Below are 17,071 nucleotides of genomic sequence, written 5' to 3'. Positions count from 1 at the left end.
TTTAAATCAGACTGTTTTGTTTTTTTTTCTTGTTAAGTTGGGTGAGATATTTAAATATTTTGGACATTAATCCCTTGTTATTGGCAAATATCTTCTCCCATTTAGCAAATTACCTGTTCATGTTGTTGATGGTTTCCTTTGCTGTGCAAAAACTTTTTAGTTTGATGTAGTCTCATTTGTTCATCTTTTCTTTTCTTTCCCTTGTCTAAGGAGACATAGTCAAGAAAAAATATTACCAAGAGCAACATCAAAGAGTTTAATGCCTATTTTTTCTTCCAATAGTTTCACGGGTTTTTTTTTTTATAAATAAATTTTTATTTTAATGGGGTGACATCAATAAATCAGGGTACCTATATTCAAAGAAAACATTTCCAGGTTATCTTGTCATTTAGTTCTGTTGCATACCCATCATCCAAAGAGAGATCGTCCTCCGTCACCCTCTATCCAGTTTTCTTTGTACCCCTCTCCCTCCCCCTCTTACTCCTTCCCTCCCTCCACCCCCCGTAACCACCACACTTCTGTCCATGTCTCTTAGTCTCGTTTTTATGTCCCACCAATGTATGGAATCCTGCAGTTCTTGTTTTTTTCTGATTCACTTATTTCACTCCGCATAATGTTATCAAGATTCCACCATTCTGCTGTAAGTGATCCGATGTCATCATTTCTTCTAGCTGAATAGTATACCATGGTGTATATGTGCCCCATCTTCTTTATCCAGTCTTCTATTTTTTTTACCGTGATTAAAAGCCTTTAAGCAAACTCTTGGCCAATACAGCAAGAATCCATAAAAGAGTAGTGTCCTTAACATGTTCACCAAGTCCAAGTTGGCCCCATCACCATGCCAAATCCCTGAAAAATGCAACCCAACCACAGTTCAGTCTGTTAGGAGCTGTCACAGGGAGCAGGAGTCCAGGAAAAGTCCACATCCAGGAAAAGTCCGCATGGCACTGGAGTTGTCACCATTCTATACTTTGCAGCTCATGTCCAAGTCCCAATGACCGCTGCTTCTAGCTGGTAATGATTCAGGTAGACTGGAAAAGCCATTTGCAGCATGCGTGGATATGGAGCTTCTGTTCTCCTCTGCTTCCCGCCATGCGAGTCTCTCCCTGCTGCCGTTCGCTCTGGGGAGCTGGGCAGCCCTCTCCGCGTTTCTGCTTTTCCTACCAGTCTCGGTGTAGCTTCTTTAGTGTTCCTTGGTTGAAGAGTCCTCTTAGTTTAGTCCGAAGTTGGTTTTTCCAGATGATGGTACACATCTTATATTTAAATCCTTAATCCATTTAAGTTTTTTTATTTATTATTAAGTGAGAGGTGGGAGGCATGGAGGCAGAAACAGACTCCGACATGTGCCCTGACTGGGATCTACCTGGCAAGCCCCCTACCAAGTGATACTCTGCCCATCTGGGGCCCTTGTTCTATTGCTCAGCAACTGAGCTATTTCATCGCCTGAGGCAAGGCCATGCAGTCATCCTCAGTGCCTGGGGCCAAATTGCTCAAACCATTTGAGCTATGGCTATGGGAGAGGATGAGTGAGAGAGAGAGAGAGACAAGGGGAAGAGGTGGAGAAATAGATGGTCGCTTCCCCTGTGTGCCCTGGCCAGGAATTGAACCTGGGACTTCAATACACAGAGCCAACACTCTGCACCTGAGCCAACCAGCCAGGGCCAAAGTTTATTTTTGTGTATGTTGTAAACATTTCATTTTTTTGAGTATACCTGTCCAGCTTTCTCAACACCATTTTAAAAGAGACTGTATTGACCTCATTGTATTTTCTTGGAGAGAGCCATATTTTCCACAGAAGAAGTGATTAGGTTATCCAGATAGAGGAAGAATAAGTGTGACAGGCCATAAAAGAGAAACTAAAAGTCCAGTATGATGAGAGCAGAGAACAAGAGAGAATGGTGTGTAAGGAAACTAGAAAGAATATAGTGTAGCAGTTCCCGACTTTGGGTTTAGGCTGGTTGTATTTGGATCCTGGCTCTGATATTAATGGTGTGGCCTTGGGAAAGTTACTAAACTACTTAAAACCACAATTTCCTTCTTTGTAAAATGGGAAAAATAATATCACCTCATAGAGACTCTGTGAGGACCACATAAGATAATGCATATAAAATATTTTTCATTTACATCTTAGTACTTTATAAATATTACACATTAACACACACAAGATATACATATTGATAGGTGATAGGTACATGTTATAGATAGATAAAAGGATAAGTATAATAAAAAGATAGATACAGAGACACAAACAGAGACCCTAGTTCTTGGAATCTTGGAGGGCCTTGTACATTATATTAAAGGTTTTTTTTATTTTTTAAAATTAATTTTAATATATTGTGTTAACATGGATTCAAGCATCCCACTGAATTCAACACCCACCCCCATCCCTATTTTACTCCCTTCACTCCCCTCCCCCAACTTCTGTCCCCCTTCCCTCTGGGACATAGGGTCTGCTGTCTGTATCTCTGTGTTATGTATATATAATTTCACTAATCCCTTCACTTTCTAAGGCCCCGTCCCCTTATCCCCCTTCCCTCTGACAGCTCTCCCTCTGGTCCTTGTGACCCCACTTCTGCCTCTATTTTGTTCCCCAGTTCACATTGTTCCTTAGATTTCACATATAAGTGAGATCATATGATATTTGTCTTTCTCTGCCTGGCTTATTTCACTTAGCATAATAGTCTCCAGATCCATCCATACCATTGCAAAAGGTAAGATTTCCTTCTTTTTCACAGCTGTGTAGTATTCCATTATGTATATATACCGCTGTTTTTTTTGTTTTGTTTTTTTTTTACAGGGACAGAGAGAGTCAGATAGAGGGATAGATAGGGACAGACAGACAGGAACGGAGAGAGATGAGAAGCATCAATCATCAGTTTTTCATTGTGACACCGTAGTTGTTCATTGATTGCTTTCTCATATGTGCCATGACTACAAGCCTTCAGCAGACTGAATAACCCCCCGCTCGAGCCAGTGACCTTGGGTTCAAGCTGGTGAGCTTTTTTGCTCAAGCCAGATGAGCCCGTGCTCAAGCTGGTTATCCTGGGGTCTCGAACCTGGGCCCTTCCGCATCCCAGTCCGATGCTCTATCCACTGTGCCACCGCCTGGTCAGGCTATATACCACTGCTTTTTAACCCACTCATCCACTGTTGGACACTCAGACTGTTTTTAGATCTTGGCTATTGTAAACAATGCTGCAATAAACATGGGAGTGTATATCTTCTTTTGAATCCGTGATTTGGTATTCTTAGGATATATTCCTAATAGTAGGATAGCTGGGTTAAAAGGCAGTTGCATTTTTAATTTTTTGAGAAAACACCATACTGTTTTCCACAGTGGCTGCACAAGTTTGCATTCCCACCAGCAGTGCAGGAGGATTCCCTTTTCTCCACATCCTCACCAGCACTTATTGTGCGTTGATTTGTTAATGAACTGCATTCTGACAGGTGTGAGGTGATATCTCATTGTGGTTTTAATTTGCATTTCTCTGATGATTAGTGATGGCTGAACATCTTTTCATATGCCTATTGGCCATCTGTATGTCCTCTCTGGAGAAGTATCTATTCAGTTCTTTAGCTCATTTTAAAGTCGGATTGTTTACCTTCTTGGTGTTAAGTTTTAGAAGTTCTTTATAAATATTTGGTTATTAACTCCTTATCAGACATGCTGGCAAATATATTCTCCCATTGTGTGGGTTGTCTTTTTATTTTGTTCATATTGTCTTTAGCTGTGCAAAAGCTTTTTATTTTGATATAGTTCCACTTGTTTATCCTGTCCTTTATTTCCCTTGCCTGTGGAGATAAATCAGAAAAAATATTGCTGTGAGAGATGTTGGAGAGCTTACTGCCTATGTTTTCTTGCAAGATGTTTATGGTTTCATGACTTCCATTTAAGTCTTCTATTCATTTTGAGTTGATTTTTGTGAATGGTGTAGGTTGGTGATCTAGTTTCATTTTTTTTTTTTTTTGCATGTATCTATCCAATTTTCCCAACACCATTTATTAAAGAAACTGTCTTTACTCCATTGTATGCTCTTACCTCCTTTGTCAAATATCAAATGACCATAAAGGTGTGGGTTTTTATTTCTGGGTTCTCTGTTGTGTTCCATTGATCTGTATGCCTGTTCTTATGCCAGTACCAAGCTGTTTTGAGTACAATGGCCTTGTAGTATAACATTATATCAGGAAGTGTTATACCTTCCACTGTATTCTTCATTTTCAAGATTGCTGAGGCTTTTCGTGTTCATTTTTGGTTCCATATAAATTTTTGGAATATCTGTTCTATGTTGTTGAAGTATGTCATTGGTATTTCAATAGGAATTGCATTGAATTTATAGATTGCTTTGGGTAATATAGACATTTTAATGATGTTTATTTTTTCTATCCATGAACACAGTATATGCTTCCACTTGTTTGTATCTTCCTTGATTTCTTTTATCAATGTTTTATAATTTTATGAGTAGAAGTCTGTCACCTCCTTGGTTAAATTTACTCCTAGGTACCTTATTTATTTGTTGTAATAGTGAATGGGATTGTTTCCTTAATTTCTCTTTCAGACGGTTTATTGTTGGTGTATAAAAATACCACTGATTTCTGAATATTAATTTCTTATCCTGCCACCTTACCAAATTGATTTATCAGGTTTAGTAGTTTTTTGACTGAGACTTTAGGGTTTTCTAGGTACAATATCATGTCATCAGCAAATAATGACAGTTTTACTTCTTTTCCAATGTGGATGCCTTTTTTTAATTTTTATTAATTTTAATGCAGTGACATTGATAAATCAGGGTACATATGTTCTGAGAAAACATCTCCAGATTATTTTGACATTTGATTATGTTGCATACCCCTCACCCAAAGTCAAATTGTCTTCCGTCACCTTCTATCTGGTTTTCTTTGTGCCCCTCCCTTCTCGCCACCCCCCCTCCTTCCTTGCCCCCTCTCCACCCCCCACCCTACCCCCTGTTACCATCACATTCTTGTCCATGTCTCTGAGTCTCATTTTTATGTCCCATCTATGTATGGGTTCATATAGTTCTTAGTTTTTTCTGATTTATTTATTTCACTCCATATAATGTTATCAAGGTCCATCCATGTTATTGTAAATGATCCAATGTCATCATTTCTTATGGCTGAGTAGTATTTTATTTCTTCTTCTTGTCTGATTGTTGTGGCTAGGACTTCCTGAACTATGTTGAATAAGAGTGGTGAAAGGAGGCACCCCTGCCTTGTTCCTGATCTTAAGGGGATTGCTTTAAAATTTTGCACATTGAGTATGATGTTGGCTGTAGGTTTTTCATATATAGCCTTTATCATGTTGAGGTATGTTCCCTGTATTCCCACTTTGCAGAGAGTTTTGATCATGAATGGGTGCTGGATTTTATCAAATGATTTTTCTGCATCTATTGATATGATCATGTGATTTTTGTCCTTCCTTTAGTTTATGTGATGAATCACATTGCTTGATTTGCAAATATTATACCAATCTTGCCTCCCCAGAATAAATCACATTTTATCATGATGTATGATTTTTTTTATGTATTGCTGGATCTGGTTTGCTAATATTTTGTTGAGAATTTTAGCATCTAAATTCATCAGGGATATTGGCCTATAGTTTTCTTTCTTTGTAGTGTCTTTATTGTTTTTGTTTTTGTTTTATTTTGTTTTTGTGACAGAGACAGACAGAGAGAGGGACAGATAGGAACAGACAGACTAGAAGGGAGAGAGATAAGAAGCAATAATTCTTTGTTGTGGCACCTTAGTTTTTCATTAATCAGTTTCTCATATGTGCCTTGACCAGGGGACTAAAGCGGGCAGAGTGGCCCCTTGCTCAAGCCAATGACCTTGTGCTCAAGCAGATGAGCCTTGCTCAAACCAGGTGAGTCTGTGCTCAAGCTGGCACCTTGGGGTTTCAAACCTGGGTCCTCCACATCCCAGTCTGAAGCTCTACACAGTGCACCACTGCCTGATCAGGCTTTACCTGGTTTTGGAATGAGGATTATGCTTGCATCATAAAAGGAGTCTCGAAGTCTTCCCTCCTCTTGAATTTTTTGAAATATCTTGAGAAAGATAGGTGTTAGCTTTTTGAATATTTGGTAAAATTAACCTGTGAAGCCATCCAGACCAGGACTTTTGTTTGCTGGGAGTTTTTTTTGATAACTGTTTCAGTTTCATTTGTTGTAATTGGTCTGTTTAGGATATCTGATTCTTCCATATTGAATTTTGGAAGATTATATGTTTCTAGAAATTTATCTTCTTCACCTAGGTTGGCCAATTTTTTGGCATACAAATCTTCATAGGATTTTCTTATAATCTTTTGTATTTCTGCAGTATCAGTTGTTACTTCTCCACTTTCATTTCTAATTTTGTTTATTTGAGTCCTCTTTTTTCTTTATTTTTTATAAATTTTTATTAATTTTAATGGGGTAACATCAATAAATCAGGGTACATATGTTCAAAGAAAACATCTCCAGGTTATCTTGTCATTCTATTATGTTGCATACCCATCACCCAAAGTCAGATTGTCCTCCGTCACCTTCTATCTGGTTTTCATTGTGCCCCTCACCCTCCCCTTCCCCTCTTCCTCCCTCACCTCCCCCCCTAATGACCACACTCTTGTCCATGTCACTTAGTCTCGTTTTATGTCCCACCTATGTATGGAACCATGCAGTTCTTAGTTTTTTCTGATTTACTTATGATATTTTCAAACAACAGCTCAGATAAGGGCTTAATATCCAAAATATTACAAAGAACTCATAAAACTCAACAACAAACAAACAAACATCCAATAAAAAAATGAGAAGAGGACATGAACAGACACTTCTCCCAGGAGGAAGTACAAATGGCCAACAGATATATAAAAAGATGCTCATCTTCATTAGTTATTAGAGAAATGCAAATCAAATCTACAATGAGATACCACCTCACACTTGTTAATTAGCTATTATCAACAAGACATGTTGGAGAGGTTGCGGAGAAAAAGGAACCCTCATTCACTGTTGGTGGGAATGTAAAGTAGTACAACCATTATGGAAGAAAGTATGGTGGTTCCTCAAAAAACTGAAAATAGAACTACCTTATAACCCAGCAATCCCTCTACTGGGTATATACCCTCTTTTTTTCTTGATGAGTCTGGATAAAGGTTCATCAATCTTGTTTACCTTTTCAAAGAACCAGCTCTTGTTTTCATTGATCTTCTGTATTTTTTTTTTTTTAGCCTCTACGTCATTTATTTTCACTCTGATCTTTATTATTTCTTTCCTTCTACATCCTCTGGGCTTTATTTGTTGTTCTTTTTCTAGCTCTTTTAGATGCAAGGTTAAGTTGTTATTTGAGTTTTTCTTGCTTCTTAAGGTATGCCTGTAATGCTATGAACTTCCCTCTCAGGACTGCTTTTGCTGTGTTCCATAAATTTTGAATTGTTATATGTTCATTTTCATTTGTTTCAAGGAAGTTATTGATTTCTTTCTTGATCTCATTATTAAACCATTCATTATTTAATAACATGCTATTTAGCCTCCAAGTGTTTGAATATTTTTCAGTTTTTCTATTGTAGTTGATTTCTGGTTTCATGCCATTCTGATCAGAGAAGATGCTTGATATAATTTCAATCTTTTTAAATTTATTGAGATTTGTTTTGTGTCCTAACATGTGGTCTATCCTAGAGAAAGAACCATGAGCACTTGAAAAGAATGTGTATTCTGCTGCTTAGGGGGAAAGGTTCTGAAAATATCTATTAAATCTTGTTGATCTAGTGTGTCATTTAAAGCCCACTTTTTCTTTGTTAATTTTTTATCTGGAGGATCTATCTATTGATATTAGTGGGGTATTAAAATATCCTACTATTGATATTATAGTACTGCTGTTGATCTCGCCCTTTATGTCCATCAAAATCTGCTTTATATATTTAGGTGCTCCTATATTAGGTGTATAGATATTTATAATGGTTATATATTCCTGTTGGATTGCTCCCTTTATCATTATGTAGTGACCTTCTTTATCCCTTACTATAGCCTTTGTTTTAAAGTCTATTCTGTCAGATATAAGTATTGCTAACACAGTTTTTTTTTTTTTTTTCATTTCCATTTGCCTGAAATACTTTTTTCCATCCCTTTACTTTCAGTCTATGTGTACCTTTTGTTCTAAGGTGTGTCTCTTGTAGACAGCATATGTACAGGTCTTGTTTTCTTATCCATGCAGCTACCCTATGTCTTTTGATTGGATCATTTAATGCATTTACATTTAAGGTTATTATTGATATGTATTTGTTTATTGCCATTTTATTCTTTAACTCTACAATCCTCATTTTCTAGATTTTTTTTCTTTGCTCTATTCTCAGCAGGGCCCTTAACATTTCTTGCAGTACTGGATTGGTTGTAATAAATATCTTGAGGGTATTTTTTGTTTGTTTGTTTGTTTCTTTGCCTGGGAAGATTTTTATTTCTCCTTCAATTTTAAATGATAACCTTGCTGGATAAAGAGTCTTGATTGTAGGTTCTTACTTTGCATCACTTTGAATATTTCTTGCCAATCCCTTCTGGCCTCAAGTGTTTCTGTTGAGAATTCAAATGTCATCCTTATGGGGGCTACTCTATAGATAGTATAGATAGTTAACTGCTTTTCTCTTGTAGCTTTTAGTATTCTTTCTCTGTCTCTTAACTTTGGCACTTTAATTATGATGTGTCTTGTTGTAGGCCTCTTTGGGTTCCTCTCTAATGGGACTCTCTGTGTTTCTTGAACTTGTGTGACTTTTTAAATCAATTTAGGGCAGTTTTCAGCTATGATTCTTGTTCTCTATCTCTTGTTTGTTCTCTTCTCCTTCAGGAAATCCTATGATGTGGATGTTGTTTCTCTTCATGTTGTCACTGAGCTCTCTTAGAGTTTCCTCAGACATTTTGAGCTCTCTTTTCTTTTTGCTGCTCTGCTTTGTGCTTTCATTTATCTTGTCCTCCAAATCTCTGCTTCGATCCTCTGCTTCATCCAGCTTTCTGTTAATTCCTTCTAGTGTAGTCTTTATTTCTGATATTGTATTTCTCATTTCTGACTGGTTCTTTATTATGATTTCAATGTCCTTTCTGATGCTTGCTATCTCTTTATTTAGGTGCTCATTGTTTCCATCCATTGTTGCTCTAAGATCTTTGGGCATCCTAAAAATAATTGTTTTAAACTCTGCATCTTTTAGTTTGGTTACTTCCATCTCATTCAGTTCTTTTTCTGAAGATTTCTGATGCTGATTCATTTGGGTCTCATTTCTTTGTCTACCCGTTTTGTCTGTGTATAGGCTTCTCCTTTGGGCATGCTGCTTGTGCAGCTAATTGAGTCTATGATTGGTGCTGTCTGCCACCAGCTAGCAGTTGTGTTCGTTCTATATCTTCTTAGGTTGGTGTCAGCTGTTGTTTGTAACCTGCTATGGGATACTTGTCTGCAGCTACTACTATTTTTGCTGTCTGTGTCTGCATTTTCTGTGCCTGGGTAGTGGGGAGGGAACAACCTATGTATAATGATCAGCTTCCTCCTGTTTAGAGCTGACATCAGCTCAATAAAAGCTCCAATCTCCATAAGATTTGCCTCCACTTTGCAGCTGCTCCACTTCCTCTTGCCGCTCTTCCCAGAGTCTTATGTAGAAAGACTTCATTGTGGACCCAGACTTGCTTCAGTCAACCAATCCCTCTACAGGTTGCAAGCTTGTTGGTTTAGGGGAGCTGATGTTGGGAATACAACGTTAGTGGGACCCCCTACTTCAGGGGTCTCTCAGGCAGTAGTTCTGTACAGGATTGTGGGCCTTATTTCAGAGCCTAATCCCTTAGCCATTGCTGGTTACTCAAATTTTATTTCTTCCCAAGGTGAACAGCAGGTTCAGATTGAGTGGGACCGACAGTTCCCTTTGCAAAAATTCTTACAGCTGATGAGACCCTGGTCTCAGGGAGGAAGACTGAGAGAGTCTCCCCCTGAGGCTGACTGTGCCCCCCAGAAAGTGGCTCTGCACCTCAACCAGATCCAGCAATAGATTCATTGGGACTCACATTTTAAATGTCCATGCTCCAATCCTCTCTCCTTTCCCCCTGTGGAGTCTATCCCAGCAGGGTAGGATATCCAGCACCCACGCCAGCTGATTTTGTAGCTCCACCCTATCCAATGCTTATGAGCTGCTGTGCAGGTGCTGATCATAGAGAGCAGAACTCACCTCTGCTGGTCCAGGTGCAAGGAGCTCTTTATTAGGATACCACTCTAGCAAGGGTTGTTAGGTCCTGAACCAATGCTCTCTACATCTGGCCATGGGATGTGCTAGCCTTGTTTTTCTGTGGCAGAAAACTGGCACAGATCAGTGGGAGACACTACCTGTGACTGGCTGTCAGCAACTTTATTGGAGCTACAAGCAAGCCAGAGTTTGTGGCTGCCTCTGCTGGGCCCAGGTGCCCATGGAAATACTAGCCTCACACCTAGGCTGGCTTTTACCCACTCTGGCCCTGGGGAAAGTCTGCTCTAATGGCCAAGTTTCTCTGAGTCCTTCCTTCTGCAGCCTCTGTCTGCTGGTTGCTTGTTGGTCTCTAGAATTTAGAGCCTGCAGCAATGCAGGGATTAGGAATGGTGATGGGTGTGGCTGTGCCCCTCAACCCCAGGTTTCAGTCTGTCCAGAATTTTTTCACAGACCTCAGTAGGGTGTGGCCTCTAAGACTCAGAGGTGTGGTCTGCCTGCCCACAGTTTCAACTGAGTCCCTGTGAGGTGCAAACACTTGTTACACTTGTGGGGATGTAGCTCTTTGGCTTCAGGACCAGAAAACTGAGTCACTGACGTGCCCCTGCTTCCTGGCCTCTCAGAACAACCCTTCACCCTAACTGGAGAAGGAGAGACTCCCAAAGGTGGAGCAGTTGCTTTTTCCCAGGCTGATGCCACTCAGAGGGGATGCTCTGCCCAAGAAATATGGCGACTGCAGTATTGGAGAATGACTCAGCACAGGGGTTCCAGTGGCTGTCCCCCACCCTATCTCCTCTTGGGCCTCCAACTTCATACTCTCCTCATGCAACTCCAATCCTCTCAGCTCTCCATCCCCCAGATCTTCGGTTAAGTGGCTGTGAAAAAGATTTTCTGTGTGGGTCCTTTAAGACAATCTGATTCTCAGAATGCTGTCTCTTTCTTGCAGACAGAAACCTGGCTCTTTTCACCACCAAATTCTGTCTGGGCACCTCTTCTATGCTCTGGGCTCTAGGATGGGACCCTGGGCCTGGGGTTGAGCACCTATACCTCTTAGGGTGGCCCTCCCACAGTGAGAGTCCCTCCGGACCCTCTACTGCCCCTTGCTTCTGGGAACGGGGCAGCCCTTTCCACATCTTCGCCCTTCCTACAAGTCTCAGTATGGCCTCTTCTGTGATCCTTGGCTATAGAGTCCTCTGAGTTTAGTCCAAAGTTGGTTTTTCAAGATGATTGTTCTTAAATTAAGTTGTAATCCAATTTGGTCCTAGCAGGTGGCATTTGGAATGATCTGCCAACTCAGTCGCCATCTTGGAATCTATATTAAAGGTTTGAAGCTTTTTTTAAACAAAGAATGAAACTTTATTTTTTAGTCTTTTGTTTTTTTGGTTTTTAAAATTTTATTTAGAAGATTAACTTTAACAGGGTGACATTGATCCATAAGTGTATGTAGGTTTCAAGTGAATATTTCCATAGCACTTGCATAATTGGAAGATATTGAATGGTTGTAAGGAGAGAACAAAGAGAGTTCTATTTACATTTTAAAATACTTTCCCAGTTGTACTGTTGGAAAAGAATTGGATGGAAGAAGTGTAGATATAAGGAGCCCAATTAAGAATCCTTTGCAAACAGTACAGGAGAAAAAAAATAGGTGGTGACTTAGATTAGAGTGGTGGCTGAGTGCATAGAGATAAAAGTTGAAAGGAGAATTTGAGAGATACTTAAGAATTAGGAGGAACAGGGATTGGTGGCTAATTACATTGCAAGTGAACTGAGATTTGTCTGCTACTTTTTCTATTTTTCTCTTCCCTCCCCCACTCCAGAGGATTAAAGAGTGATGGCTAAAGAACAGGACACATAGTTGACAAGTTAGTGTAGGATACTTTGTGATATATCTTAGGTGCAGGAGGGTGCAGTCACTCTCTTACCATAATTTAGTTTTGGTGGAGAAAGTATGTTTGATTTTAGATACTTTAAAGAAGAACTAGCTTTATTGTAGCCCAAACTAGAAGGCCTCTCTACATTTTATTCCTCCCCACTCCATCCCTAGAGTCTGAAAAGATGCTCCATTCAATACTGTAGGCCATGGAATTTACAAAACCCCAAAGGGGTCTTAGGATTTTATCATTTGTGTAGGGCTCTTCCTAGGAGAGACTGACTCAGAAAGTTGGGTGAGGGATAGGGGGGAGATGATGGATAAATAGGAAAGGGTTGCTGGAAGACTAGACACAGCAAGAGAAATAGTTAAGTCAATTCCCCATTACCCATCCTTCTCTACCTTTCTGTAAGAAAGGAAGTGCTCTATGGGTTAGAATTGTATTGGGGCACATGTCAGACACTTGCGGATATCTTTACAATATTCCTACTCCCCTTTCCTCTTGCTAACAAAACCCTTGTGATCAAAACAACTTACTCATTTAGAAATTAAGATTGGCTGTGTGACTAGTTCTGGCCAATGAGATGTAAGGGGAAATTGCTGAGCAGGACATCCTGGACAATTTTCTAAATTAGACAGACTGTTGAATGTTATCTTAAAAGGTAAAGGCGAATTAAGGTTTCAGATGTAATTAAGGTTGCTAATCAGCAGACCTAAAGATAAGAAGATTATCTTGGATTTATCTTGGTGGACCCAATGTAATTCTTTAATTTTTTTTTAAAATTACACTTTACTTCAGTATTATTTTGTATTAGTTTTCTATGTACAGCATAGTGGTTAGACAATCATATACTTTAGAAAATGTGGCCCTAGCTGGTTGGCTCAGTGGTAGAGTGTTGGCCCAGTGTATGAATGTCCTGGGTTCAATTTCTTATCAGGGCACACAGTATCTGCTTCTCCAACCCTACCCCCTCCTTTTCTCTCTCTCTCTTCCACTCCTGCAGCCATGGCTCAATTTGAGTGAATTGGTCCCTGGCACTGAGGATGGCTCCCTGAAGCCTTGGTTGAGGTGCTAAAAATAGCTTAGTTGCCTAGCAACAGCCCCAGATGGGCAAAGCATCCCCAGTAGGGGACTTGCCAGGTGGATCCTGGTCAGGGCACATGTGGGAGTCTGTCTCTGTATCTTCTCTTCATATATATATATAAAAGAAAGAATGTTCTCCTAAGTGGGGGTGGAAAGAGATTTTGCATTGGGCATTGGGAGGCACAATGTGGTATATAGAGGGTGTTATATTGAGTGGAACACTTGAAACAATGTCAACATAACAAATTAAAAAAAATAATTAAGCCCTGGCTGGATAGCTCAGTTGGTTAGGATATTGTCCCATAGCACAGAGGTTGCTGGTTCGATCCCCAGTCAGGGCACATACAGGAACAGATCAATGTGCCTGTCTCTCTCAAAAAAATAAAATAAACAATTTTAAAATTAAAAAATGTTCCCCCTAAAATTTCCAGTACTTAACTGGCACCATACATAATTATGACAATATTTTTGATTATATATTCTATGCTATGCTTCACATCCCCATGACTGTTGTGTAACTACAAATTTGTAATCTTCAATTCCTTCAGCTTTTCCACCCAGTTCCTCAACCCCCCTCTCCTCTGGCAACCCTTAGTCTGTTCTCTGTATCTATGACTCTGTTTCTGTTTTGCTTGTTCATTTATAATGCTTTTTATATTCCACATATAAGTGAAATCATGTGGTACTTGTCTTTCCCAATGTAATTCTTGAAAGTGGACTAGGGAGAGAGTTTGGATGTTGCAGGGTAAGAAGGATGCAATCCACCATTGCTGGCAATGATGGGGTCCATGAGCCAAGCAATAGGGGCAGTCTCTTCATGCTGGAAAAGAATATTGATTCTCCCCTAGGACAGAAGGAATGCACCCATATCCATACATTGTTTTTAGCCCATTTAAACTCATGTCAGAGTCATCCTTCCAATCTACAGAATTGTAAGAGAATAAATTTGTGTTATAAACCAACTAAACTCCTGATTAACTGTTACAGTAGCCAAAGGAAACCAATACAAGCAACTAGATAGATAAACTAACTTTTAGAAATATTAAGGTTTTAGTGCTTTTGAGAAATACAAGTGAAGATGTTCAATAGCCAAATGCAGGACCAGTTATAGGTTTGGGAGTTCCCATTTGATGGGCTCCATTTACTCTTTAAATTACAAGGTGAGGTAACATTCATAGAATGGGAGTGTGAGACTGGGCATGGGTCAGATGTCAAGTAAAAATGTCAGATAATTACTGTGGGGAGTTAGAAACTGACCTATCTGGTGGTCACACGGCTGGGCAGTATTAATGGCCCAATTGAGTCTAGCTGTCATGGCTGTACATTGACGTTAATCTACCCCTATTCTAGTTCTTTTATTCCATTACCTTACCCAACCTGCTCACTGACCTGTTGATCTGTTAGAAACGGACCTCCGTGAATAGTGCCTTCTTCCTCCCATTTGTGGTATCTCATGAGCCTCCAGATCTTGTCAATGTACTCGCTAGAGATTGCTTAGATCAGCCTCCCCCCCCACCCCATTTTTCTTCTCACTGCTCCAGTTGGGACTTATCATTTATGCCTTCTAACTTGTTGTCCTGCCTCTCATATTATTCAAATCCATCCTCTACAAAGCCATCAGAGGGATCAGCCTAATACATTAAATCTGAATTACAATTACTTATAACCTTTCAGTGTATTCCCATAACCAATAAGAATCAGTCAAAACAAGGAATTTTTTTTTTGAAGCGAGAGGGAGGGGGCAGATAGAGGCAGACAGGAGGAGAGATGAGAGGCATCAACTCATAGTTGTAGCACCTTAGTTGTTCATTGATTGCTTTTTCATATGTGCTTGGACTGAGGGCCTCCAGCCAAGCCAGTGACCCTTTACTCAAGCCAGCTACCTTGGTCTCAATCAAGCCAGTGACCATGGGGTCATATCTATGATCCCACACTGAAACTGGTAATACCACACTCAAGCCAGATGAGCCTGCGCTCAAGCCGGCAACCTTGGGTTTTGAACCTGGGTCCTCAGCCTCCCAGGCCTATGCTCTATCCACCATGACACTGCCTGGTCAGGTCAAGCTAAACAAGGAATTTGAGACCCTTCATGACATAGCCTTTGACTATCTCCTCAGCCTCATTTTGTACACTATTTTCTTTCTCACTTTTACCTCTTTGAAGTTATATGCATACTCCATGTTGTTTTTTACTTCTTTTTGCTTTCTCTCTGTCTCAAACACTCTCTCCCATCTTTTCTTCAGTTCAGAAAGCTAACTCCACTTACTTTTTATGACAGCTTAGGCATCACCTCTTTTTTTTTTAGGCCTTCTCTCTCCATTATCATCACCTTTCTCCCTGGGTTTGGTCAATTGCTCTTTGAAATTTCCTACTTGTTTATATAACACTTTTATCATTGTATTGATAACATTGGATAACAATAAGTGATTTTTGTCTCTGTCTCTTCTACCAGCCTGAACTCCAGGGACTATCTCAGATTCATCCTTAATAACCAGTTACTTGGCACTTAGTTGGTGTGAAATCAGTACTTTTTAAAGGAAGGAGGAATAAAGGAAGAGAAGAAGGAAAGAAAGGAAGAGGAAGCCAGATTTCAGGACCACTCCACTGCACCACTGAGTTTACAGAAATCATTTAGCAATTCTTAGTTGATTGTAAGGAATTAATTTGTAATCAAACTGCACATATCAAATAAAATTGATTGTTTATATGCTGATGCTCTGGTGCAATCTCTTAGATTTATCCAGTAACTCAAAAGTACTCAATATTCTCTCTAAGCAATTTGCAATCACCCTTCTCTGCATTTCGCTGAGAACTTTATAAAGATTCATGTCATAAATCGGGAGCCAAGTATTATGTCGAATTTTAGCGACAACAAGAATTTACCTCCCCTGTTGAGTTAATGAAGTGAGATATTGGAAATGAAAGTTTAGCTTTGTGGTAACAGGGGAGGGGAAAGAAGCTAAAGGTATAAAAGAGATAATAATTGGTTCCAGGTAAGTTTTAATAGTTGTGTTTCATTTGAACATGTCCTATTCTATAAGGGAAATCTTGCTCTTCGGAATTCGAGTATCCAAATTGTTGTCTTTCTCTTTGAATGTAGTTGGACTTTGGAACTCCTGGTGTGGAAAAATTCTGCAAGAAGTTAAAAATATCAAATGTTATTTAATGGCATTCAATAAAATTTTTTATTATTAAATTTATTGGGGTGACGTTGATAATAAAATTTCTGTTCTTGTTTAGATATGCTTATGTATTAGAAAAATGAGCCTATAATATCTGAATCATTTTATAAATCTGTATAAATTTTAATGATTTACAATAACACAAAATATTTTCTTTTAGTAAATGAATTGTTGACTGCTTTTAAATAACCATTAAATACTCTATTTGTGATATAATTCCCCAAGACAAGTTTAGATAATGTGCAATACAGAATCTCTGTACTAAAGTAAGAAACAAAGATTACAGAAACAAATGTATGTGAGAGAAACACATATTAAAGAGGACATACAATATTTGTTTTTCTGATTTATTTTACTTAGCATTATACTTTCATGGTCCATTCATGTTGTCCCAAATGGTAGAATTTTCTTTTTTTTTTTTTTTTAAGATTGAATAACACCCTATTGTATACTTATAACATGACTTCTTTATCCATTTATCCATCGAGGGACACTTAGGTTGTATCTATTCCTTGGCTATTGTAAATAATGCTGCTATGAACATAGGGGTGCATGTTTATTTTCAAATAAGTATTTTTGGGTTTTTTGGTTATATTCCCAGAAGTGAAAATGGTGGATCATATGGCAGATCTAATTTTAATTTTTTGAGAAACCTACGTGTTTTTTCATATGTGGGTTGCACCAATTTACTATCATGACAACAGTGCACAAGAATTTCTTTTTCTCTGCATTCACTCCCG

The 17,071-nt window shown here is 39.0% G+C and overlaps 1 protein-coding gene across 1 annotated transcript in view; it reads right to left on the bottom strand.

Moving 5' to 3' along the window:
* Window positions 1–14,843: 14,843 nt before the first annotated feature.
* Window positions 14,844–17,071, bottom strand: part of LOC136386060 (uncharacterized) — an 80,594-nt gene continuing 78,366 nt past the window's right edge. The window contains exon 7 of the mRNA XM_066357374.1: window positions 14,844–16,281. Coding sequence (XP_066213471.1) covers window positions 16,150–16,281 — 132 coding nt within the window. The 3' untranslated portion in view covers window positions 14,844–16,149. The remainder of the gene's footprint in view (window positions 16,282–17,071) is intronic.

The sequence above is a fragment of the Saccopteryx leptura genome, chromosome X (assembly GCF_036850995.1).
Source record: "Saccopteryx leptura isolate mSacLep1 chromosome X, mSacLep1_pri_phased_curated, whole genome shotgun sequence".
Lineage (NCBI taxonomy): Eukaryota > Metazoa > Chordata > Mammalia > Chiroptera > Emballonuridae > Saccopteryx > Saccopteryx leptura.
Note: the sequence above shows the minus strand (reverse complement) of the source record. Positions and strands in the feature narration are given on the sequence as shown.